This window comes from Takifugu rubripes, chromosome 18, assembly GCF_901000725.2.
Source record: "Takifugu rubripes chromosome 18, fTakRub1.2, whole genome shotgun sequence".
NCBI lineage: Eukaryota > Metazoa > Chordata > Actinopteri > Tetraodontiformes > Tetraodontidae > Takifugu > Takifugu rubripes.
Window position 1 is genome coordinate 359,933 of NC_042302.1, and position 26,821 is coordinate 386,753.

At 49.2% G+C, this 26,821-nt stretch overlaps 2 protein-coding genes across 2 annotated transcripts; one reads left to right on the forward strand and one right to left on the reverse strand.

The window, feature by feature from the left end:
* Positions 1-7,905: 7,905 nt before the first annotated feature.
* Positions 7,906-26,621, reverse strand: cog5 (component of oligomeric golgi complex 5). Its single transcript, XM_011613127.2, has 22 exons — positions 26,324-26,621; positions 25,877-26,016; positions 25,566-25,623; positions 24,946-25,000; positions 24,605-24,674; positions 23,970-24,090; positions 15,896-16,026; positions 12,779-12,938; positions 12,514-12,626; positions 12,369-12,446; positions 11,702-11,783; positions 11,387-11,588; positions 11,006-11,167; positions 10,677-10,776; positions 10,490-10,600; positions 10,363-10,425; positions 10,136-10,239; positions 9,645-9,882; positions 9,495-9,571; positions 9,283-9,409; positions 8,832-8,911; positions 7,906-8,699 (listed from the first exon to the last, which is right to left on the reverse strand). The coding sequence occupies exons 1-22, from the start codon at positions 26,367-26,369 to the stop codon at positions 8,573-8,575; spliced, it is 2,445 nt and encodes an 814-aa protein (XP_011611429.2). The 5' UTR covers positions 26,370-26,621; the 3' UTR covers positions 7,906-8,572.
* On the forward strand, positions 20,604-22,879 carry LOC115246559 (G-protein coupled receptor 22-like). Its single transcript, XM_029825406.1, has 4 exons — positions 20,604-20,710; positions 21,014-21,140; positions 21,568-21,714; positions 21,804-22,879. The coding sequence occupies exons 2-4, from the start codon at positions 21,054-21,056 to the stop codon at positions 22,848-22,850; spliced, it is 1,281 nt and encodes a 426-aa protein (XP_029681266.1). The 5' UTR covers positions 20,604-20,710; positions 21,014-21,053; the 3' UTR covers positions 22,851-22,879.
* Positions 26,622-26,821: the final 200 nt, after the last annotated feature.

Genomic DNA, 26,821 nt, shown 5'->3' on the forward strand with positions numbered 1-26,821 from the left:
TCCTGTTAAATGGGAGCTTTTCCTTGCCACTGTTGCTTGTCTTAGCCCTGCTGAGGTTGACTCTATTGCTGAAGGTGCAGCAACCTCACTGAGAATCACGCTTGATTCTGTTGCCCCCCTGAAAAAGAAAATAGTAAATCAGAGGAGGTGTGCCCCCTGGTATAATTCACATATCAGGACCCTCAAGCAGAAAGTGCGAAGACTGGAAAGGAAGTGGCATTCCTGTAAGATAGACAGCTACCATGTAGCCTGGAAAGACTGTCTATTAGTATACAAAAAGGCCCTTCGCAAGGCTAGAACAGCTTATTTTTCTTCTTTGATTGAGGAAAATAAGAACAACCCCAGGTTTCTCTTCAGCACTGTGGCCAAATTAACCAAGAGTCACAGTGTTTTAGATCCACGTATCCCTTCTTCCCTTAGTGGTGAAGACTTCATGAGCTTCTTCACTGATAAAGTTCTAGCTATCAGAGAGAAAGCTAACCAGGCCATCCCTACAACTGGACCATCACCAGATGTGCCGACCGTGGGAACATGCAGGGTCTCCAACGAGCCCTTAAGCTCCTTCAGCCCTATATATTTTTCTGAGGCATCATCGCTAATTCAGAAATCCAAGACCACTACGTGTCTTTTAGATCCCATCCCAACACACCTGTTGAAGGATGTTCTACCACTGATAGGCAGTTCTATCCTGGACCAGATCAATGGTTCTTTAGTGTCAGGTTATGTACCCCGGTCCTACAAGGTGGCAGTGATTAAGCCGTTGCTTAAAAAACCATCACTGGATCCTGATGTCTTGGCAAATTATAGGCCAATATCCAACCTTCCTTTTATCTCTAAAGTTCTAGAGAAGGTGGTGGTGACTCAGTTACTGGAGCACCTGCAGAGGAACAGCCTGTTTGAGATGTTTCAGTCAGGCTTTAGAGCTCACCACAGCACAGAAACAGCACTTCTTAAAGTCACTAATGATCTTCTCATAGCTTCCGATCATGGACTGGTCTCTATGCTGGTTCTGCTGGACCTCAGTGCTGCTTTTGATACAGTTGATCACAGCATCCTGTTACAGAGACTGGAACATGTGATTGGGATTAAAGGGACAGCACTAGACTGGTTTAGATCATATTTATCTGATAGATACCAGTTTGCCCATGTCCACGGCGTTCCCTCCTCATACAGTAGGGTTAGCCATGGAGTTCCTCAAGGTTCCGTACTCGGACCAATCCTCTTCACCTTGTACATGCTTCCCTTAGGGAACATTATTCGGCAGCATGGGATAAATTTTCATTGTTATGCTGATGACACTCAGCTCTATTTATCCATGAAACCCGAGGAGACAGAGAAGTTAGTGAAGCTCCAGACCTGTCTTAAAGACATAAAGTCCTGGATGTCTTCAAATTTCTTCCTCCTTAACCCAGGAAAAACTGAGGTCATGGTGTTTGGTCCTGAACCTCTCAGGGATAGATTAGATCACATGATCACTCTAGATGGTATCTCGTTAACATCTAGTCTCTCTGTGAGGAATCTAGGAGTAACTTTTGATCAAAATCTCTCCTTCAACTCACACATTAAATTAGTCTCTAGAAGTGCCTTTTTTCACTTGAGGAACATCTCAAAGATCAGGAAGCTACTGATGCAGCCTGATGCTGAAAAGTTAGTCCATGCATTTGTTACTTCCAGGCTGGACTACTGTAACTCCTTATTATCAGGGTGTCCAAACAACTCTTTAAGAAGCCTCCAGTTGATCCAAAATGCTGCAGCCAGAGTTCTGACAGGTATTGACAAAAGAGATCACATAAGTCCTGTAATGGCGTCGCTTCATTGGCTGCCCGTTAAATTTAGAATAACTTTTAAAACCCTTCTTCTGACCTACAAGGTCCTCAGAGGCCTAGCTCCATCCTACCTGGAGGAGCTAGTGATACCCTATCAGCCCAATAGACCGCTCCGCTCTCAGAATGCTGGTCTACTTGTGGTTCCCAGAGTTTCTAGGAGTAGAATGGGGGGCCGAGCATTTAGCTACCAGGCCCCCCTGCTTTGGAACCAGCTCCCTGTCCAGGTACGGGAGGCTGACTCCATCGCTACTTTTAAGATCAGACTCAAAACCTACCTCTTTGAAAAAGCTTACTGTTACTAATTCAGTAGTTCCAGTTACTATCATAGACAGACAAATTATCATACTTAGGGGGTCGTCTAATCATTAGGTCACATTCTAGCTATGCTGTTATAGGCCAAGGCTGCCGGGGTCCGGAAACATGATCACCTGACAGGCCTCTGTCACTCCACTGGGTCATGGTTTCCTCTCCTTTCCTCTCCTCATCAAGCAGACTAGTTATGCTGATTCTTGTGTAGTTTTTCTGCTTCCCCCCCCCCCTCTATCTATTTGCAGGTATCACTGCCATCGGAGCTGCATAATGACCGCCGGCCCCGTTGAAGTGATTGTGCATATTTTTTGTGTGTGTTTCTGTGCTCTGTGCCTCTCCTCTCCTCTCCTCTCCTCTCCTCTCCTCTCCTCTCCTCTCCTCTCCTCTCCTCTTCTTTCCTCTCCTCTTTCCCCTCCTCCTCCTTCTCCTCTCCTCTACCTCCCCTTCACTCTACCTCTCCTCTCCTCTACCCCTCTCCTCTCCTACCTATCCTATCCTCTACCTGTCCTCCCTCCTCTCCTCTCTCTTTACCCAGCCGGCCATCAGCAGGAGGGTCCCCCTACATGAGCCTGGTCCTGCTCAAGGTTTCTTCCTGTTAAAGGGGAGTTTTTCCTTGCCACTGTTGCTTGTCTGGGGTCAGGCCCTGGGATTCTGGAAAGCGCCTTGAAACAATTTTGATTGTATAAGACGCTATATAAATAAAGATTGATTTGATTTGATTTGTCTGGGGTCAGGCCCTGGGATTCTGGAAAGTGCCTTGAAACAATTTTTATTGTAAAAGAAGCTATATTAAGTGGGAGCCAACCATCAGCTCCCTCATCAAGAAGGCCCAGCAAAGGATGTTCTTCTTACGGAAGCTGAGGAAGCTCAAACTGCCTCCCAGGATGTTGGATGTTTTATACGGCCATCATCGAGTCCGTCCTCGCCTCCTCCATCACCGTGGGGTATGCTGGCGCCACTGTCAGGGACAGACTGAGGCTGCAGCGCGTCGTGCGCGCTGCCGAGAAAGTGATCGGCTGCAGGCTTCCATCCATCCAGGACCTGTATATCTCCAGGACCCGGAGGGGTGCAGGTCGGATCACGGCCGACCCTTCCCACCCTGGTCACGGACTGTTTCCCCCCCTCCCCTCAGGCAGGAGACTACGGTCCATTCGGACCAAAACCTCCCGCTACACGAACAGCTTCTTCCCCTCTGCCATCAGGCTGCTGAACACCAAGTGACTCATCACTTAAGCACCACGTACAGCAGCCAGTCGGACCCATGAACAATACATTACTCCTGCATTGACCTGCACTATTTCTTACCACTTACCTCTTACCACTTACTATTTATGTATATACTGTATATATGTCTTATTTTATTTTATTTATCTTATTCTAGTGTGGTCTTCTTTATGTTGAATGTCGCAGCGTCACACCATGACAAATTCCTAGTTTGTGTAATACTGTGTATTACATGAACAATGGCAATAAATCTGCTTCTGATTCTGATTATATAAATAAAGATTGATTTCATTTGATATTCAGCACAACCTCCAGAGTGATATTGCTGAAATAATTGAAAAAAATCTGTTGAGCTTATCAGGACTCCAGCAGCCGCCACGCCCAGCTTTCTGATCGGCAGCACCCCGGACACGTGGTAATGACCACTCAATGCAGCTTGACTTGAAGCTTTCCCACTGGGGTAGCAGGGTTGAGTAGGTACTTCTTTAGTCCCACGGCTGGAGTTCCAAGCAGTTAGGTACCATTATGTTACTAGCTGATCTCATAATGCTGATTGGCCAGTAGAATCACGTCACTGATGATTCAGTTTCAGAAAAGTCAAATCTGCTATTTTCATGCCATATGTATTTACCACAGGATCCCTTACATTGATCAGCACATTCGTCCTCTACCGTGTGCAAGAAATGCAACCTGTTAGGAATGTTACATGTGGACCAGCTGTGTGTAGCAAACATTCTTGAAGATTGCAGTGGCTTCTTTTGAGGTGATGGTATGAGGTGATGTACAACACACGCCTCTTCAGCGTCACGTTACAACACTGTCCTCTGCCATCGATCCAACTGGAGTACTTGATTGTGCCCCAACTGGGGACGCTATTGTTCTCCTGGGGGACAGAGGACCGCCACCAGTAGCCGGAGTAGTTCGCTGAGCCTCCATGACCTTCTGCCAGGAAGCAGTTCCCACAGTGCAGGAAGGAGCCAGGATGGAACGAGGCTCCTAGCTGGAGGAATCTGGAGAAAACTGGTGAGACAATGCATCCAGCTTGATGTTACGGGAACCTGGGTGAGGGAAAACTTAAAGTAACCATGAAAGAGTGCTCATCATTTCGATTCAAAGGCAGGAGCAGTCTGAGGATTTACACGTGTTTACATTGGCAGGCCATAGGTTTCAGGACAGCCACTGGTGCTGGGGTCCCTCCCTGTACTCAGGCTTACGTCAGCATACCTATGCAAGTGAAATACCCATGTGACATAAACGGATTGTTACCTTTAATACTCTGGACCTGGAATCACTTATACTATTGCATTAGAGCAAAATAGTTTGCATATTTTATTGGAGGTATCATTAGCACCCCGTTGTCATCAGCGGTAGATCCCTGTCGGTTGGCGCTGGTTTGTCTGGCCATCACTCCAGGGGAATAGAGGGAGAAGAAACAGAGAACATGCTAATAGTAAAATGGTAATGGCGATCCTGATCGAGTCCTTTATGTGCATCTTTGTTCCTGCAGACTTCTGATTTCCTACAACAGTTGTGACCGTATAGGAAGGACAGAAAGAAGAGAGGTTAAACTTGTTTGATATTTAGGTCATCGTGACAGTCTCCAACTTGACTACCATCTCTTTGATGCTAGGTCTTACTCTTTGATCTGGCCTCCTTCAACACTTTCTCTTCTAACTTCTTCTTGTTGTATGAAAGAAGTTGCCTTTTATCAGTGGATGGATCCCTGTCAGCAACGATCCTGCAACAGTCTCTGTTTTTATCAGGGAACCATTTGCGTGAAGAGGCATCAAACTGATCCATTGGGGGATCCCCCAGTCTTTCTAATTTCTCAGTGTCAAGAGCCTAAAAGAAACAATCCCATCATGGTAAAACTGGCACAACACGTGATTGAAAGGTGAAAAGGAGAGTTAAGGACAGAAATGGTCAACTTCTAAAGAAGAACCAGAACTATCTTGTCAGTTTCAATCGTACCTTCTCTTTTAGTTGGCCTCTCCTGGTCATGGTAGGGGTCTGCTTAGCTTGCCTTCTCGCATTGTCTTTCTTCAGTGTCTTTTTCTCCTTTGCTTGTTTGTTTTGCTTCAGTTTCGCGTCCAGTGTTTGAGAGTCTTTAGACCACCAGGTTGAGTCAGTAACGCTGAGTAACTGAGGGTTTCATATGTAAACCTAATATGATTTTAAATCCCACAACAAAGATCTGATCTTATGTCAGTTCTTATGTCAGTTTCAATCATACCTTCTCTTTTAGTTGACCTCTCCTGCTCAGAGGTCTTATGCTTAGCCTGGCTCCTTGCATTGTCTTTCTTCTGTATCCGAGAGTCTTTGGGCCACCCGGTTGAGTCAGTTACGCTGCGTAACAGCGATACTTTAAACCAAATATGGGAGCAGCACAGCCGGTATCATATTAGACTAATTGATGTGGCTTTGATATGCACTTGTCTTTGATGTCCACTCGAATCTATTTTATGTTGCCAAACCTCAGTGTCTTTGATGTTGTTACAGAGTGGCCAAACAAAGAGGCATGAAACATTTTTGAGTCTCTTGTCACTCAAAATGTCTCCCCATATCCGAGAGAGAGTTAGAGCACATCCACCCACACAGATGAGGGGAACATCTCAGGCTGTCATAGATCAGCTGCTGGCCACATTAGTTTCCAAAAAATCAAGTCAAAGCGCCAGAAAATGTGCTGCCACTGGTATTTCAGCAGATAATTAGCACCATTGAGATGACTGAGCAGGATTTCTAGATTTCTTTGTTTTCTGCTGAAACGTTTTGGCTGGGAAAGAAGCTTTTTTTCTCTCCAAAGTTTTATTTCTAATTGTTACAAAGTAGGAATTTATCCATTAAAAATAGATAGACAGCAAATTTTAAGTGTTCCCAAAGAGAACAAGTCCGCGCACCCAGGGAGAAGGACTCCTAACATACTGTATGGCAGAACATCCTTGGAGGAGTAATTGTTCATTTAGGGGTCACGACTACACCCAAGCAAACAATTAAACTACAGAAATATAGTGATGCCCCTCCTTGACCCAGTACCTGTCTGTGGTGGAGGGGTTTGTGAGCCCAAATCATCCCGAGAGCCAAGTTATCCGGGGGAGTGCTCCCATTAGGATCTTTCATGGCAGATCCTGCCGAGCTAAGTGTGGTGCATGTACCCACTATGGCAAATGATGACAAATGAAACAACCTGGGATTGGTGGTACCAGGGCCCAACTCTGGAGTCAGGCTTGGGGTCGGGTCTCTGCCACAGAAGCCTGAGGTTATGCAGGAGGTTGAGAGGTACCGGCTTGAGATAGTCAGGCTCACCTCTGAGTACTGCATGGATTCTGGAACCCAGCACCTTGAGAGGAGCCTGAGCTTCCACAACTCGTTTTGCCCCGGGAAGCGGAGGAGGGCTGGTGTAGTCTATAGTTCCTCAGCTCAGCTGCTAGGTTTGGGAATTCAGCTGGTGCTGTCTTTACAATGATACACTCCTGAGTCTGTACAGGTTTTTCCCTCCCAGGTTATGTAGTCTATACGCTGACCCACTCTTGACTATAGGTGTCTCCTTCTGAGGTAATACTGTCTGTAGGGTGACACACTCCTCACTCTCTGGAGGCAGCTTTTCATGAACAGCTGCAGGATCAACTTAGACATGTGGAAAATGAACCAGTAGCAGATATGAAATTATGACGGGCTGTTCCACCTCTCGCACGGTGGTGTGGTGGTTAGCACTGTGGCCTCACAGCAAGAAGGCCCTGGGTTCGATCCCCGGTTGGGACTGAGGCTGGGGACTTTCTGTGTGGAGTTTGCATGTTCTCCCTGTGCCTGCGTGGGTTCTCTCCGGGTACTCCTGCTTCCTCCCACAGTCCAAAGACATGCATGATTGGGGATTAGGCTAATTGGAAACTCTAAATTGCCTGTGAGTGTGATAGAGAATGGTTGTGTGTCTATACGTGTTAGCCCTGCGATTGACTGGCGTCCAGTCCAGGGTGTACCCTGCCTCCGCCCATTGTGCTGGGATAGGCTCCAGTCCCCCCGCGACCCTCAGTGGAGGAAGAAGCGGTAGAAAGTGAGTGAGTGTTCCACCTCTCGATGGGCTTTAGTTGATTAGTCAGTACTCCACTTGACATTCATTCCTTACCTGAGACCGGAGACTTCCTCTGCAATCATCATCCCTGTTTCTGCAGCAGCCAGTTCCTCCACTGAGATGAACGATTTCCTTTTATTTATTTGTCCACACAATTAGACCTCAAACCTACCTCTTTGAAAAAGTTGAAATTCAGTAATCCTGTAGTTCCAGTTATTATCCTAGACAGAATTATCATATTTAGAGGGTCGTCTAATTACCGGTATTGGGTTAATATCTTAGTTATGCTGCTAGAGGCTGAGGCTGCCAGGGTCCAGAAATATGATCACCTGATCACCAGGCTGCTGGTCATGGCTGTCTCTCCTTCCCCCTCCTCCCCACTCCCTCCCTTTTCTCATCCCCTCCTCTCCTTTCCCCACTCCTCCCTGTTCCCGTCCCCCCCTCCTCGGCGCTTCATGATGATGTCATTAACAGCTTCACTCATCTGTAATGTTGTTTTTATTGATCTTTGTACAGTAGAAATAATGAGCCACATGACTGTTTTCTCATCCAAAACCTGAAGAACACACATGTGTGTGCTCTACCACTGTCAGCCATGATGACCCCGGCAATCACCCCTGAGGCTGAGGTCAAAGATCTGAAGAGCTGCTCATTTCCAAGAGACCTCAGTTCTAAATCTTTAGTCTTGCTTTGAACTGTATGTTCCTGTAATATAGAGAAGGACGCAGAGATCATCCAGGACCTCTTGTCCAGGATGTAACGAAGGCACCTTCCTCCTTAGCATCTCATTGCTCCTCTGCTCCCAAAGTCTCAACTCCTGTGACTCATATTCAAGCACGTTTCAATACTATGAGAAAACGTCTGATGTCTCCTGAGAGATGTTCCCATCTTCATGATGGAGAAGACTGGTTCGGCTTCCATGAGCTGGCTCTGATGTGGAAACATCTATTTTAATGCTGACCGAAGAGACGTGACAAGATCTTGTCTCAGACGTGTATCGTGCTGGCAGAGACCAACCAGAAGGATTACCGAGTTTCCCCACATCAACATGGACGTATCTAGGAACATCCACCCCTGCCACCAAAATCCCCCTCCAGCCCCCTCCCATCACCAGAATTCTCATATGCTTTCTGCGCCAGGCTGGTCTTCAGGATCGAACTTCCTGTGTCCCGGTGCTAGCCCGCTGTAAGAGCTGCAGCATGATGGGATAGATGGGAGCAAATTCCTTTCCCTGGCGGGCTCTCACAGACTGCACGTACGCCTCCAGAGCACCCCTAGGAGGACAAACGTAACGTTCAGCTCTGGACATGGACACAGGTAAAGACATGTGGACCACAAGAACTCGGGCTACAGGAAAAAAGAGAAAACATCGACGTCCTCATTGTAAGTGGCCCAGAAGAGGTTACCTGAGCAGAGAGAGTCTGTCCCTCTCGGATGGATGGTCGTCCAGCCACTGAGAGTAGCGGGCGATGGACCACTCTGCTCTCTGTGGGACAACAGCACATCAGGGGGGGGTCACAAGATGCTTTCTCAGTACTCCTGCTCCTCTCGCCATCCCTGGTCGCCCAAGAATGTTCCAGTTCAAAGCTCACTAGCTACCCAGGGTGCCCGGAGGTGCACGTCACCTCGGCTGGCGACAGCAGCGGTGGCCGTCCAAGTTCGAACTATACAGGCAGGACGTTGCTGTCTTTGACCCCCAAACGTGAAAACCCTCACAGCAGCACCTCCCTAACCTGGGTGACAGTGCCCCTTGTGGAGATACAACTACTTTAGCCCCATAAGCCCCCCCAGACCACCTGTGGAACCATTTGCACCTGACCTTTGTTAGTCTGGCTGACTGTCACTGGAGGGGCATACCTGGTGGGGCGAGCGCAGCTCTGGCGGAGCCCTGGTGAACAGGAAGTGCAGTAAGGTGCTGTAGGGGATCACTTCTCCAACGGCTGCATTGTTGACAATCAGCTCACTGGTCTGGAACAGGAGAGGTCTGCAGCACAAAGGACACATGATCACCTCATCTCCCAGCAACCCCCTCTGTCGAGGGAGGATGGCCCGCTTCCTGCACCCGGTACCTGAAGGAGCGCAGCATTCTGTACGGTCTGCCCAGGTCGGACACTCTCCTGCACATGGGGGCCACGGCCAGCTCCATCTGCCACACATAGAGAAATAAACACCCCCGCCTGAAGGAGCAGAGCCAGAAGGTGGAGCGAAGCTGCACACACCTGAGCAAAGTCAGCGGCCAGCCTCATCTTGCCGCCCTCTCCCAGTGGCCGCAGGATGCTGCTGTGGCGCACAAACAGCTCCACCGCCCTCTGCGCGATCCTTTCTGTGCTGTCAAAGATGAAGTCCATGCACTGGAAGTGACGGAAGTAATCAGACATCACTCTGGAGATGAAGCCCTGCAGCTCCTTCATGTACAGGGAACACGGCACATCTGGTTTATCAGGGCTGCAAACAGGCCTGCAACACACACGCGTTTCCATAACTACCCAGCCAGCACGTCACTGTTGCTTCATTAATGAAGATCGACGACAGGCAGGACAGGAAGCGTCAGGTTACAGTGAGGGAAGCTGCTCATGGTCGGACCTTCGGGTGGTTCAGATGAGCCCTGAAGCCTGTTTACCGGCCCCCCTGTGACCTTTACTGACCAATAGACGACCAGTCTGGGAGGCAAAACAGCTGGGCTGGCTACAGCCCACCCTGAAACGCTCACCCTGAAAAGTCTTCTTGATGCAGCGTGATGATGATGGCCTCGATGGAGTCGCTCACTGACTGCAGGAGAGGGTGGACGGAGGAGTCCATGAGAGCTTGAAGAGCCTGAAACAGCCAACACAGGCATCAGCAGCCACGAGGACCGACACACAGAGACTGACCTAAAGCAGCATCGCACCAATAACCTCCACGACACTCATGTTTGTTAATATGTAACATCAGAGGTACCTCCAGAGACGATGAGAGAACATCTGCAGTGGCTGCTGGACACGTGCCCAACCCTGAAATGATCTGCAGAGAAGACCAAGCTGTTAGAATCCTCTGAGAAGCGCTCATAGAGCAGCAGCAGCCTTACCTTGGTGACGGCCTGCTGCAGCCGGTAGAGGGAGTTCACCACAGCCACATTCCTCCTCTGAGCCTCGGTCAGCGGCCCGATGACTTGACTGGCATCCCCCTGAGTGCACAGCTGCAGACGGAGCAGAAAGAACCTTCAGAACCTCGATGCACTCTGACACCATTCAAACATGTGGCCCGGCACTAACCAGCTGCTCAGACTTGACACAGAAGAGCTGGACGGTCTTGGCCGTGTTCTTGGCCACAGCCAGAGTCAGGTTAGGGTCCACTGAGGCAACGTTCAGCTCACTGCAACAACATAAACAAATAACAACACACAAACAAAGTTGATGCATGGAGTCAACTCATGTTGGCTTTTATTTTCTGACTGTACCAGAGAGTGTGTGTGTGTTTCTGCTTGTTTTTTTTGTGTAACTGTGTGTGTATTTTTGTGAGTGTGTTCTTGTGTGTGTGTGCATGTGTGAGTATCTGTTTTTATGTGTGTTTTTGTGTGTGTGTGTGTCTCCAGTCCACTAACCTGCTGATGGTCTTGATGATAGCGTCCAGCTCATCACTAGAGGGGGGGTTGTGGCCCCCCAGAGGGAACACCAGGTTGATGGGATCAAACAATCGAGACAGGGACTTGGACAGGTAGGCAGCCTGGTAGGGCAGCAGAGAGTCCTTCAGGCTCTTCTCTGGACTACACACACACACACACGCACACGGGTAAGTTCTCTTTCACCAGCTCTCATCCAGGACAGCAGAACTCTACCACGTCCAAGTTTATGTCCGTTACCAGAGCTACAGTCAAACACAAACAAGATCTGTCTCCTTGTCTCTGTCCTCATGTCTTCCCCCGTCCATCCCTCTACATTCTGGAGGAGGGCTCATTCTAACTTTGGTCAGGCTGCTGGCTCACTTGTAGTCCTGTTTGCCGTGTGTGAACAGGTCCTGACTGTCCAGTTCGGCGCCGCTGATGTCGATCGCTGAGTCGATCGCGGTGGCCGGCAGCGCCCCCTGTAGGCTGGTGCTGTACTGCTGCAGGCGGCGCCACAGCTCATTGTACAGGCGTAACAATTTGGGATACTCTCCTTCAAAAGCCTGTTTGAGAAAGGACGAAGCTACATGGAGACAAGAGGCCGGAGTTAGAGGAGCCTTGAGCACAAAGCCCAGCGCACCTTGTGTTGTAGTGAGCATGTGTTTGCACTAGAGCACGCACAAGGCCCCCACGCACCTTCGGTGGCTGTGTGGAACTCCTCACCCAGAGTCCTGGTCACATCGTTCCAGAAGGTGTAGAGGATGTCAGCCTGCCCATCCTGCAGCAGGAGAGAAACATCCCCTCTCCTCATTAATTAAGCCACGATTCAAGTTGGATTGGAGACCCACTAAATTAGACATGCAAATGTTGCCACGCTGGAGTGAGCCGTGACACTGAGGAGGCCTCACACCAGCAGCTCTGCACAAACCAAAGGGATGGTTTCCATAGTAACAAGCTCCTGCTCCAGCTGGTGTGGAGGTAGGCAGAGGCTGACAACAGTCTGGACAGGTGTGCTCACATTAGCTCCACCTTCAGAAACATGCATACGGTTACTACAGCAGGACGGATCAAAGCCCCCAACGACTGCAAGTGTGGGGGATCCTAACTGAGCAGATATGGACTGAAGCAGAAGCCCAGAGATGGACTCAGCTGCTGGTGCTCCTGTTTGCTGGAGCTCCAAGTCCTCACAAGCTGAGTGTGGGGTTCTGATCACATCTACCGAGCTCTGATCTCCAGGCATCAGATCAGGATCCTCCTCCTCCAGGCTCAGGTGGGTTTTTGCTCACCTCCAAAGTCTCCGACAGTGAACTAGCCTGGCCTGCTGAGCTATGTCCCCTTCAGCAGAGCAGCACTGTCTGCCTACCTTGAAGATGTCGTCAATGAAGCAGACGTGAGTGACAGGATCTCTCTTCTTCATCAGGATCTTCTGCAGATGTTGCACCTGAAAACACACACCAATGAGTCTTTCTGGCAACATCTGGCTTCCACCTGCGGCTCAAACGTCTGACCTGTCGACAGGCAGCACAGATCTGGTCCATCAGTTTCTCCAGGTTGGTCCAGAGGGCAGCTCGGAAGGCTGCCGTGTTGCCTGGCGTGGGCAGCATTGCTCTGCCTGGAGCTCCTGAATAAAAGAGCATCATCAAAGCACAGCAGACCTCATGGACGTGTGTGTTTTAGAGCAGCACCAGGAACAGCTGTGTGAGCTCTAACAGCACCACTGAGACCCCCTCCCTCTTCATCATCTCCGGACCATGGGGGCCGTTAGCCTGCTACCTTTGGGGTTGGCCGGTTGTGTCAGTCCTTTGATGTCCAGAGCTTTGCTGATGCTGTCCTGGATGGTGCTCCTGTAACCCCCCACCACACCGTTGATGGTTTCTCTCAGGATACCCAGGTTGTAGAAGACCTGCAGGGCTGTGCCCACCTGGTTGGGATTCTGTGACAGGGAGACAAGCAGGAACACCATCAACAGATGCAGCAAGTGGGAAACCTGCAGGATCAAAGCAAGAAAGGGATTAAAGGCAAGAGCTAAAATTACAGTCATGTGAAAACCCTATGAAAGCTGGTGTGTGTGTGTTTATTGAAGCTGGTTCAGTCAGGCTGGAGAGGACAACCAGAGGTCCTTGATAACGCTGCCCTCCAGTGTCATCAAGTCTTCTGGACGTCATGGGAGACGCCAGGCCACTACACATGCTGGGGGAGACAACAGGACAAGGCTTCCTGGTGTCCAGGATCAGGCTGCAGCAAGGGACTGTCGCAGGAGGCTGACATCAAAAGAGTGCTTTAGGGATTGAAAGTGTCACTTTTAAATGTCACTCTTCTAATCAGTCAGGCTCATTTGAATATGAAGACAGAAAATGATGATTTACATTTTTTGGTTCTGCTGTCTCCGTCTTCAGAGACTCCATGTTCTCAGAGACACCAGCACAGACAGAGGATGTGAAGCATTACTCAGGATCACATGTGAACAGTCCATCTCTCCGAAACACCTTAAATGCCCCACACCATAAACACCTCACACCTAAACGTCCCACACCATAAAGGTCTCACATCTTAAAAGTCTCTCACCTGAAATGTCTCACACCATAAACGCCTCACACCATAAACGCCTCTCACTTTAGATGTTTCACACCTTAAAAGTCTCACACCATAAACGCCTCTCACTTTAGATGTTTCACACCTTAAAAGTCTCACGCCTTAAATGTCCCACGCCATAAATGTCTCACACCTGAAACACCTCTCACTTTAGATGTTTCACACTTTAAAGGTCTCACATCTTAAATATCTCACACCTTAAATGTTACACACCATGAACACCTCACACCTTAAATATTGCACACCTCAAACACTCCACACCTTAAATGCCTCACACCTGAAATGTCTCACACCTTAAACAACTCAAACCTGAAATGTCTCACACCTAAAATTTCCCACACCATAAACACCTCACATCTTAAACGTCTCACACTTGTAATGTCTAACACCTTAAACACTCCACACCTTAAAAGCCTCACACCTTAAACCACTCACACCTTCAACATTTCACGCCTGAAATGGCTCACACCATAAACACCTCACACCTTAAACAATCCACACCCTAAACACCTCACACCTTAAACGTCCCACACCATAAACACCTCACACCTTAAACGTCTCACACCTTTGATGTCCCACATCTTAAACGTCTCTCACCTGAAACACCTCACACCTTAAATGTCTTACACCTTTAATGTCCCACACCATAAACACCTCACACCTTAAATGTCTTACACCCTAAATGTCTTACACCTTTAATGTACCACACCATAAACACCTCACACCTTTAATGTCCCACACCATAAACACCTCACACCTTAAATGTCCCACAACTGAAACACTTCACACCTTAAATACCACACACCTGGAAAATCTCACACCTTAAACGTCTCACACCTTGGCCTCTGACCATGAATGACATCAGAGACACCCCCCTTCCCCAACCTCAACACACACAAGCAACACCCTTGAAATTTCTAATCAAATGTGACCTTTGATTTATCTAAAGCATTGATAGATTAGCAGAAGTGGATTGCATACCTGACACACACACACTCACACACGTGGTGAGGCCCTTCCTCACCCTAACCCTAGAGACACCATGCAGTCTGCAGCTCCAAACCCTAAGCCCTTAGCACTTGTACCTTTCACTCTCGATGGTATCATGAACACATGAATGCTGCTCTTGAAGCCTGGTGCTGATAACAGACTTGACAGTCTATCCCTCATGGTCTGTGAGCTTATTATTACTAATTCAGTAGTTCCAGTTACTATCATAGACAGACAAATTATCATACTTAGGGGGTTGTCTAATCGTTAGGTCACATCTTAGTTATGCTGTTATAGGCCAAGGCTGCCGGGGTCCGGAAACATGATCACCTGACAGGCCTCTGTCACTCCACTGGGTCATGGTTTCCTCTCCTCTCCTCATCAAGCAGACTAGTTCTTGTGTAGTTTCCACCCCCCCCCCCATCTATGTATTTACTGGTATCGCCGCCCTCGGAGCTGCATAATGACCTCCGGCCCCGCTGAAGTGATTGTATATCATATTTTTTGTGTGTGTTTCTGTGCTCTGTGCCTCTGCCTCTCCCTCTCCTCTCCCTCTCCTCTCCTCTCCTCTCCTCTCCTCTCCTCTCCTCTCCTCTCCTCTCCTCTCCTCTCCTCTCCTCTCCTCTCCTCTCCTCTCCTCTCCTCTCCTCTCCTCTCCTCTCCTCTCCCCCTCCTTCTCCTTTTCCTCTCCTCTTTCCCCTCCTCCTCCTCTCCTCTACCTCCCCTTCACTCTACTTCTACCCCTCTCCTCTCCTCTCCTCTCCTCTCCTCTCCTCTCCTCTCCTCTCCTCTCCTACCTATCCTATCTTCTACCTGTCCTCCCCCTTCTCCTCTCTCTTTACCCAGCCGGCCATCAGCAGGAGGGTCCCCCTACATGAGCCTGGTCCTGCTCAAGGTTTCTCCCTGTTAAAGGGGAGTTTTTCCTTGCCACTGTTGCTTGTCTGGGGTCAGGCCCTGGGATTCTGGAAAGCGCCTTGAAACAATTTTGATTGTATAAGTCGCTATATAAATAAAGATTGATTTGATTTGATTTGTGATGTTCGCTCACAACTGACCCGACATGTTGAGTCCGAACAGTGGTTATACTAAATCTGACACAGACTGATGTTTTAAATGCTATGGGAATCAAAGGTCATGGGTATTCAATGCTGGGCCCTTAAAGATTTCCAAATGCATTAAAACTCTTCTAAAACAGTGTAAACATGAACTAATAGAAGTGTTTATTTAATGTGAGTGTTATGTTATGTTTTGGAGCATGGTTGTGTTACTATATAAGGCAGACGCAACTTCAGGGCTGTCAGGATGTACCTGGATCTCCATGCCCTGCTCCAGGAGCCTCTTGGCTTGGTTCTCCACCTCCAGTCTGGCTCTGCTGATCAGCAGCAAATCATTTTCAATCACCTGGATGCCGCTCAGATCCACACCTTGGGACAGATAGTCTGGAAGGGTCCAAATACACAGAGCAGGAAGTGCATTAGAGTCATATTTGGCTTCCCAAAGATGTAAATGTTTCCTTTTTGGACCTAGAAACTTTTGGACAAGTATGACCAAGACGAATATACTTTATTCTATGCGAGTGCATCAGTTCAGCCACCTCACGGGACAAATACTGTCTACAACTTGAAAGCCACCTTTTGCCATAAAATGCACCTTCTTAAATGCTGTTTTTCAGGGTTGTTTAAAGGTGGCACAAACGTTCTATTTTCCTGTGAAAACACAGAAGACAGAAGATGATCTACATGTTACCGGGTGAGAAAAGATCCATCTCATGATTGTGTTTTCAAACGTGCTGCTTGATTTCTAGAATCCTTCACGTGAACCTAATGTGGGCAGCTCCAGATAGCTACTGGAGCTCCATCAGCTGTGGGGTGATGTGGGCCTGCTTAGGTTGGTTGAGGAGCAGATGCACCACCACATTCTGGACCATCTGGAGCAGCCTCACCAGGCATCTCTGCCCCTGATAGATCATAAATACCTGGTCCAGCAGCTAGGGGGGCCATGTTAGGTTAGGAACAGCCTGATTATTATGCTATTGAATATGACAAAGCAGCACGACCAGGAGACCGAGGCTACATGATCAGGAAAAAGTCAAGATTCTCATCAATCGTGACTCCAAGATTTCACCAGCCTTGGTAGGAGCAAGAGACGAGGTGCCAGTGCTGACGTGATGGTGTGATGAATGGATTTTCTAGCTGGGAGAACCAGGAGCTCAGGTTTACAAAGGTTAAGGTGGAAGTGGTGGTCCTGCATCCATGCAGGTATAGCTGAGAGACAGTTTGAGATCTTGTATGAGCTTGAGGGTTGACCCAGGGGAAAGGACGGGTACAGCAGGGTGTCATCTGCATAGCAGCCGTATGACGAGCCGTCTGAGCTGGTGGATGGGCCCAGCGAGGTCTTGCACATGGCAAAGAGCAGTGGCCCCAGCACCCATCCTTCAGAAGTCCATCAGAAGGTCCAAACTTTCAGGGTAAACATTTCACTTGAGAGAGGGGTTCAGGCTCAACCCTCCTGTAGTTCCCCCTGCAGGCCAGGGGAGTTCAGACAGTATCTGTGAATACGCTTGGTCTGGCTATTCCTGTTGAGCGTGTGGAACTCTGTGAGCTACAACAGGTAATTACAATCCTGTAGGGTGGTTAAGCTACAGGAATGAACAGCACAGAAGGTGAACTATGAAGGATTCATTGACACAGGAAGGATCACAATAGGTAACTGTGTGAACACAAGTCACTTGTTGGGGGCGTAAACGAAGCCTGCGGCTCATTCTCACATGGCTGCTATTTATAAAAGGTGGCAGGGTTTCTGGGTGGCTGTGGCAGAAAATCCAAAGGTCTTGGATTATTCCCCTCTGCTCCAATATGAAGGGAACAGCAGCACTCCTTCATCCACAGCTGGAATGAATGACAGGGCAGCAAGTTGAGCTGCTCAGCCTTTGTCTGAGGGTCATGGGGCTCCCACAGAGACCCTCAGGGGGGCTCAGATATGCCAGCAACTACACAGGCCCTGCATCTTATGTAGGGCTCCCAGGGCAGCCTGGATGGTGAAGAGTCCCGAATGAGAAGCCATGACGAGGACGTCTTCATCTTTATAGTGAATGTGCTTCTCAGTGTCACAAACGGGACAACCCATGGTGCAGGAGGAGAGCAGCATATGTCCTGGTGTGACACTGGACACTCACCGCTCTCTTCTGGAGGTAATCTGATCACGCAAGATTATTAGTGGCTATTGTTCATAGTTTAGCTGATTACTGTAGCATCCACGTCTCCACATATCGCTCATTCCTTCAACTGATGTTAAAGCTGATGCAGCGCAGGGCTGTCTGAATCCAGCAAACTAAAGCTCCCACCTGCCACTCTACATTCCTGACTCTCCTCACCGTTCCTTCAGGAGCCCTGAGGAACAAAAGTAAACACTCTCAACAGCAACGTTTAGACAGGATCCAAGAGCCCACATTTATCCACAATACAGCCTGACGGGTGTGTGGAAGACTGGAACCCTGGACCGAAGTCAGTAAGTATCCTGGCCAAATGGCAACCAGTGACGTGAAGATACATGTGTAGAGAAGCAGAGCCCGTGTGTGTTCCACCTGTGTGGCCCAGACCAGCGTTTCATTGGCAGGTTCAGTCCAACGCAGCATTTAGGCTCAGACACACAGCCTAAACATGGGCTGCCTGTTTTCCACCGGGCATTTTAACGTTCTCCTCTGTCTGAGAAGGTGGACCAGGTTTGGAGTTTGCGCCTCCAGTTGCCTGTTTTCTTATAGAAGAAACAACAGCCCCAGTCAGCGTGTTGCTGTGTTCCCAGTGGCTCAGTCACAATACTGAGCTCGCTCCCTCCCTCACTCACTCCCTCACTCACTCACTCAACCCCTGAAATAGCAACGCTGGCGAAGCGAAAACAGCCAGAAGCATTTATACTTGGCAGCAGACAGCCAGGCTGAAATCTTTAGCATCATCAAACATTAATGACTGTTTTCTGCTGCCGTTCTTTAAGGAATTCCAGGTGTGAAGGCAGCGTTCCTGCCTGCCTGCCTCCACCCTGGGACGGGGGTCTCATTGTCTGGTCTGTCTTGGGGACAGCATGTCCCGCTGCTCTGTCAGCAGACACACAGCAAACCAACAGGTCTGTTCATTTTGATCCACCAGTTGACATTTACTCTGGCCAGTAAGGCTGCTGTTGCCATGCCAATAAGTACAGGTCTGCTGACAGTCCAACGCTGATGAACAAAAACATTCCACAGTGTGTTCTGCTGAGCCAAATGCAGCCCCCAAAGCAGTGACAGGAAGACGGAGCTTCCTCTGGCTGCATATATGAAGGGAAATGAGTAGAGTAGAGCAGAGCAGAGCAGAGCAGAGCAGAGCAGAGCAGAGCAGAGCAGAGCAGAGTCAAGTCGATTTGAATAGAATAGCTGTATTAGTGTGACCAGCAGCACCTGGTCCACTCACATACCAACATAAAACCATTAAAAATGTGGACACCAAACTATAAAAGACACTGAAAGACATTGTCGAGTTAAAATAATGCATGTTTCAAAAGCCAGGGACAACCAACCAACCAACCAACCAACCAACCAACCACACACACATTTGTCTTGGAGCTCGTCCATGTCCACAGGAACAAAGAGCTCAGACTAGTTTGTGTCGTGAAGAAACCGGAGGTGCAAAGCAGGAGAGAGGAGAAGGGAAGATGAGGGAAGAAAGAGGGGGGAGGGGGCGATGATGAGTAGGAAGGGCTGCTGGAGGAAGACAGAGCGATAGAGCGACAGTATGGAGAGGGGAGGCTGCCACTGATGGAGATGTGAACAGGGATCACCTGTGGACCTACTGCAACTGCACCCGGGGACAGAGACAGCCGCCACCGAGGTAAGTGTGTCCTTGTTTTCTGACAGCGCGTGCGGGGGCTTGACAGAGGGCTTTATTAGGCTCTACTCTAGGTGACATGGAGCTGAACTGCGAGCCTCCAGCAGCGCTCCTTTTAGTGAAGAACGAGGAGACGTGTGACGAGATGTGCGTTCAGGAGCTCCGATGAAGGCGGTAGAGGAGCTCTACGCTCACAACGCTACACACAGCGGACTGATATCTGTAGCCGCGCTCCTCCCTCGCCATTCAGCTTTACAGGCTTCAGCCTAAACTTGTTAAATCCAAACAAAAGAGCCAATCGAGAAGCTCAAAGGTTCGCACAGGTTCTGGTGCTATGAGACATCCAGCTCAAACAAATGTGACCAGGGAGAGACAGCGAGACAGTGTCCAAAGAAGCATAACTGAGGTTTCAGATCAGCACATGATCATAATGAGAACCATCAAAGGCAAACGCTGAGGCAGCAACGACCACACACAGCACATCCACAACCAGCAGTCCAAACCAGGAGCACACCGTCACTCACACCCCAAGTTCTCAGTCGCAACCAAACCCCCTGTTCTTTCTGTAGAGTGGACCCAGAGCAGAAGAAGGTGGTGAAGAAGTGTGGGCAGAACAGCTTCCCCAACATCCGTTCAGCTCTGCGTCTTCACCTCTGGGGTGGGACCGTGCTGGGATGCGACGTGGATGTTAACCTGCAGAGTGGGGCGGAGTGGAGAGAGCAGTCGTGTAATGGGGAGGGTGTTCAGAGGGCACGAGGCTGGAGGCAGCGCTTCAGACACAACAAAGAGGAATCAGAGCTCTTCATGAAAGAAAGCATTGATCTGCACTCACTGCACCGATGCTTCTGACCACATGTCCCCTAAAGAGGGGCGGGGATCTGCTGCTCCCTCTTAGACAAAGAGATTACTGGTGCGCACCCAAGGCTGATGTTCCGAGAGCCTGGATATGTTCGGAATTATCCACTGGATTAGCTTCTGTGGTCAGCTCCAGCTCTGACGGAGGCTCTGGTTCCTGAGGCCCCTGAGACTGCAGCTGTCTGTAGGACCGTGCTGGTGAGTGCAGGCCTCCCCCACACAAGATCTCCTTCTAAATATTCACTTCCTCTGACTTTATGTCACATTTGAGTGGGCCAGAAAAGCTGAGGCAGAAAGTTGGACTCCTGGCTATTTGATTAAGCTCTGGAACAGCCACCCCTGCTGGCGACAACAGAACCGACAGTCTTGTCGCTCCTACCAACATTATCAATAGTAGCTGCTTCATTTACAGGTAAAGATAATTGCATTTGCTGCTCCATACATCAGCGCAGATAAAGAATTTTCATCCCAAATGATACAATTACAATTTGATAAGACAAAAGCACCAAGGGTGTATTAGCATGTCCTCACAAACCATCCGAAATGGAGCAGCTTTCATTAGCTGTAAAAGTGTCGTATCACTTCGAAGATTTGAATGCGCCGGCCTTTAATTAAAGACCCAACCATTGACTGTCATAATAACTGAGGACATTTAGTGTCATTTAGCAGGACTTGTCTTTTGCTACTGTGTGACACCAACTGCTGTGCTGGTCAGGATAGCACTGCTAGCCAGAGCGCTGGTCCCTACAGGTACCATGAGCAACAGGACAGTCCTCGACACGACCGAACCCTACACCCATGAGAGGAGCTCCTCTGAAGACATCTACCCGCTCAGCTTCCAGGTGTGTTTTCATGGGTCAACCTTCATCAGCTTCAATCTTAATGCTACGACTGCTACAGATCATCCTGCGTAGCTGTCTGGCCTCTAAAGATGTAATAAACAGCCAACAGGGAGAGCATTATGACCACCTGCCCACCAGCCCTGACCTGTTCAGGCAGAAACTCCACCGGACCCCATCTACACCAGGATGCTGGGTCAGCTGGGCCAGCTCCTGTGTGTTGGGGCGGTGTCTCCACAGATGGCACTGGTTTGTCCCACACGGCCTTCACTGGTCCAGTTCTGCTGGGGTCAGGGTTCAGGGGTCAGGGGTGAACATGTCTGTTTTCAGAGGTGCTCAGATTGGTGCGCGTATGTAAAATATACATGAAGAGTGTCCCAGTTTGGTAACAGGGTGGGATTTACAGCTGCACGTCTTTCTCCTGCTGCAGGTCTCTCTGATATGCTTCCTGGTTTTAGAGATGGTCCTGGGACTGGGCTCAAACCTGACCGTTCTCATCCTCTACTGCATCAAACAGAACCTCATCAGCTCCGTCTCCAACATCATCACCATGAACCTGCATGTCGTGGATGTGTTGGTGAGTCCTACCAACACAGTGGCAGCTGGAGATAGTATTTAGAAGTGGGTTAACTCGGGTTTGTGCCAATTCTGCTGTCCTGTTTGCAGGTGTGTGTTTGCTGCATTCCACTCACGGCCGTGGTGCTCTTACTGCCTCTGGAGGTGGAGAAGGCTCAGCTCTGCTGCTTCCATGAGGCTTGTGTCTCCTTTGCCAGCGTAGCCACCGCCGCCAACGTGCTGGCCATTACCCTGGACCGCTACGACATCTCTGTCCGTCCGGCCAACCGTGTCCTGACAATGGGCCGAGCCGTGGGGATTCTGGGATCCATTTGGGCTCTGTCCTTTTTCAGTTTCCTCCTTCCCTTCCTGGAGGTGGGTTTCTTCATCAGGTGGGGTTCAGACGCTGGGAACCAGACTGCAGTCCTGACAGTGATTGACAGAAACCAGTACTACGCAGAGCTAGGTCTGTACTACCACCTTCTGGCACAGATTCCTATATTCTTCTTCACGGCCGTGGTCATGCTGATTACCTACTACAAGATCCTCCAGGCTCTCAACATACGCATCGGGAGCCACTTTCAGCACAACCTGCCCAAAAAGAGGCCAAAGAGTAAAAGTGCCATCTCTTTGAGCGCCGCAGCACCAGCAGAGTCCATGGACGTCTCCCAGAGCAGCACAGGGGCCAGGCCAGGCGCGAGCGCACCCCTGGGTATGAGAGCATCGGTGTCTGTCATCATCGCCCTGAGGAGGGCCGTGAGACGCCACCGAGAGAAGCGAGAGAGGCAGAAACGAGTCTTCAGGATGTCTCTGCTCATCATTTCCACCTTTCTGCTGTGCTGGACTCCAATCACAGTGCTCAACAGCGTTATCCTCAGCACCGGGACCAGTGACTTCACCCTTCGCCTTCGCTTGGGCTTCCTGATGATGGCCTACGGCACCACCATCTTCCACCCCCTTCTCTACGCTTTCACCAGGCAGAAGTTTCAGAGAGTGTTGAAAAGCAAAATGAAGAAGAGGGTGGTGTCAGGGCTAGAAGCAGAGGCCAAGCCCAACAACGTGGTGATTCATAACTCCTGGATCGACCCCAGGAGGACAAAGAAGGTCACCTTTGAGGACACAGAAGCTCGGAAGAAATGCCTGCAGGATGCAGAGTGACCGGGAAACGTCTCAAATATTGTACACTTGGTAACTGTTGCTATGTTCCTGGTGAAGACCAGCCAGATTTTTCATCAGCAGACAAAAACATAAGGGACAAATGCAGGCAGCAGAGGAAAGAAACAGCCAAGGAAAGGATACAAGGCTGCATCTGAAATCACTTCCTCTTTCTTGTCCAGTGAGCTAATGAGAGAGGAGGCCATTTTGTGGGGCTGGCTGAGGATCTGTGGAGTTTATCAGGGAGCTGAGACACCACCTGCTGCCTGGGGGTGAGCAGTGATGAGGGAAGGAGGGTGCGAGCTCAGGCTCACCTGGAGGTTCCTCCGCTGCAGAAAGCAGGTGTAAACATGTGCTTCCGCTTGTGGGTCGTTGTGGAGTCTCGCTGTAACCAAGGGTCCACCTGTGGTGCTCACTGCTAACATGTGACAAATGTTGTGCTGACACCATTGGGAATAAAGAGCCAGCAAGAGTGTCTAGACATCTCCTGGAGTGCTGGTGGGTTCTGCTGACACTCGAGAGGAGTGCTGGAGCAGCAGCAGTAGCAGCGTAGCAGCAGCAGTTGTAGCAGCAGTAGCAGTGACACGTCAGAGTGGTGACACCACCAGGTCCTTCAGTACAGAGGAGAGGTCAGCTGGGATGAAGGTCCAGTTCCTCAGGGATGGGATCATCACACCCCCCTCTTTTCCAGCACTCTTTTCCTCTCTCCTCTCACTCATTCCCTCTCTCCGCTCAGTGGAAGTCTGGGTTCACTGGCACCATCACCATGACAACCATCACAGTGAGGCTATAACTGCATCCTGGTCATGACAGTTAAATTATTTCCCATGCTACCAAGATTCCATTCTTCTTGTAATTAAGAGAACCAACCAGTGATGTCATCCGTAGTGGACAGAAGTCCATTTGTCCCACATCGGTGCGACCGTGCTGTTTCAGTGAAAATTCAGTGACAGCTGCATGTCCACCCTTTGTGTTTGTGGCTTGATTTCTGTTCTGTTATTGGTTTTCAATTCTTGAAATGATCCCTTGTAATCCAAGGTAAAGGAGATCACAGCCCATGACCGGGGGACAACACAGCAGCCTTTGGGAACTGAGGACCCATGAAGGTGAAGGTGTTCTTACCGAGCTCGTTGAGGCTCTGGGCAGCCTTGGTGATTTCCCTGCTGCCCCCTTGCAGCTGCCCCTGCAGCCTCTTGCTCAGGTACAAGATCCGAATGATCCGGCGCAGCAGGTCACAGGCCACCTACGCAACACACAAACAGCGACGGTCAGGTGACCACCGAGCATCGGAAAAAGTTGCTTGACTGCTGCTATGCCAACACATATGGTAACCATGGAGCTAGCTGGACTGCTTAATATTCAGGCCAAAGCTGGAGGAAAACGAGGAAGGATGAGCGAGCTTCGCTGCCACGGATACACCTGCAGAAGAGGGAGCACAGGCCAGACCCAGCACAGCTGACCAGCTTTAAACTGGCACTGGGCCGACGCGCCATGGTGACGCAAGCAGCGCCGACAACTCCATATCTGTTAGGCTAACAGTCAATGTGCCTGATCCTCGACGAGTGTGTGTGGTGGCTGAGGGGTGATTAAAGTCTGGATTCTTTACGTTTGAGGGCAATGACTGACTTTTAATCTCTATCTCACACACACACACACACACACACCTTGGAGGCATGCAGAGCTTTTCCCAGCTCCTGTCCAGACAGATACGCATTTCATGGATATTTTCATGGACGTTAGGAAGCAGTCAAAGTTACCTGCAGTCTGTCCAGCTGGGTAATCCTGGCTACTATCTTGTTATATGGCTCAACAATCTTACTCCTTATCCTGAAAGACAGAAATCACAGTCAGTGGACGAACAGTCATCACCCTAAATCACAGTCAGTGGACGAACAGTCATCACCCTTCATGTGGAGGCAAACTAAAGATCACTGTATATCTGCTGTCACGCTACAGTGGGGAGTAATAGTTACTCTGTTAGTTGCTGAGCTCAGCTATTTTCACTGCTTCTATTTCAACGCTGCCATTTGTGGCCCAGAAGAAGGGTGAGGGACTGAGTGAGTATGGAGGGTAACCAAGCATGAAGTGGTGGTGTTACCTGTCCACTGCTGCCTGCAGAGCGCTGATCCGGGTCTGCATCATCTGAAGCACCCCTGAAAACAACAGAAATTAGGCCCGATCTGGCGCCCTCTTGTGTTGAGATGCAGCCCCTGCAGCAATGACTGTTCCACTTACTATTCTGATAATTCATCTAAGATTTTAATATTTCAAAACTCCCTCTCTGTCATTCAATCATTTAAACGGACAGAAATCCAGCATTCTGCTCAAATTGTTGCAATCTTTTACATCTTTTAGTTTTACACCAAAAATATCTCTTTTTTTAAAGATTGCAAGCACATAAAAGCTCACTTTAGCAAAAAGTATTGAAAATTAAACAAGATTTAAGAAAAAAGAGGGACAGTGAGCAAAAGAAGAACTTGACCAGTAGAGGTTAATGTCAACATGGGCAGATCATAAAAAAATCTAGTGTCTATTCCATAAAATAACGGGATGTTCGGAAACAGAAAACACCTTAGCTCATCTGTCCTCTCTCTTTGAGCTTCAATTCTATCATGTGAGCTTCATGTGTGGAAAATATTGCCAGCAGTCATGAAGAAGGCTACTAATCCCTCTCAGAGTCCGTTTAGGTGTCAGCGTGAACAAAAAGGTCTCCGTTACCTTCCAGAGACTCTATCCCAGTGGCCTGAGAGAGCAGATCATCGTGCCTGGCCACAACCTGGAATAATCATTCACATCAAATAAAGTTTAACAATGTTTTATACGAATAATTCATTAAATCTTTGGCACATTTACACAGCTGCCACAAACCCCGTTCATGATTTACATTGTTTCCTTGAATTGTAAAGACACCATGAATGGAAATGTGTTTATGTTGTACTGTAGCCTGGTGTAGCCCATCCTCATCCTCCTCATCATGAGGCCGTGCCAGGAGGGTTCCGTGTGCGTCTGCATGGAGCTGAGGATCCTACCTGGCTGTGCAACTCCTTGTCCAGCTGGCTGATGCCCTGAGCCAGCTTGGCCAGCTGCTCAGCAATGACAGCATGGTGGATGGCCTGGGCCGTGTATGTCTTCACGTCAAAGTTGTCCGGGACAAAATCCCTGTAGCAGTCTGAGAAAGCAAAAGCCAGAGATCTTACAGGACTTGTGAGCTTCTTCAGAGGGCAGGACTGCTCAGAAATAACGAAACCAACGTGATCACCATTCGACTACATAGATGGGTGCTGTGACGCCTAAATATTGCAGCAGTTAGTGGGAGAACCGATGGAAAACCTCAGGGAATAAAATAATGGTTTGCTTTTCGAATCTTTTGAGACACAATGCGGATACTAAAACCGTCACATTAACAGCAGATATTGGCTCACTAACTTGGGCTGTTTGATAAAATGACTAGAAATGTACAACCATTCTAATATTACCGTCTTTCAAAAGTGAATTCGTGGAAGATTCTGTCGCGTCCTCCATGTTTACACTTCCGCGTATGACGTCAAAAATGGGCGACGGGAAAAGGCGTTACGTTATTTCCGTGAGACAGGCGGTGAGCCTGAGGCTCCAGGGTGAAACTCCCTCCCGAGGTGAATCTAACTCCCAGGTCTGGAGGCTTACTCCCTGGAGCACCCCTGCAGACCGTAGTCGCCACATGAGTGACAGCAGCCGCCGCTGCTCACGACCGCTGTAGAGACGCGAGGCCGCCATCTTGGTCCGGACACCCGCTCCCGTCAGTCTGATCCGTCGGGCAGTGTCAGCGCCGTCAATCACAAATATCTCGCTAAATACGAAGCTAATTTTCACGCGTTTCCTTGCCAGCGTCATAGTTTAGAATTGGTATTTGTCCAGATTTCAGGCTTTTCTTGAAGTCTGCTGAGGAGTGAAGATGAGGCGCAGGCCTCTGGCAACGATAGGTTATAAATGGTTAT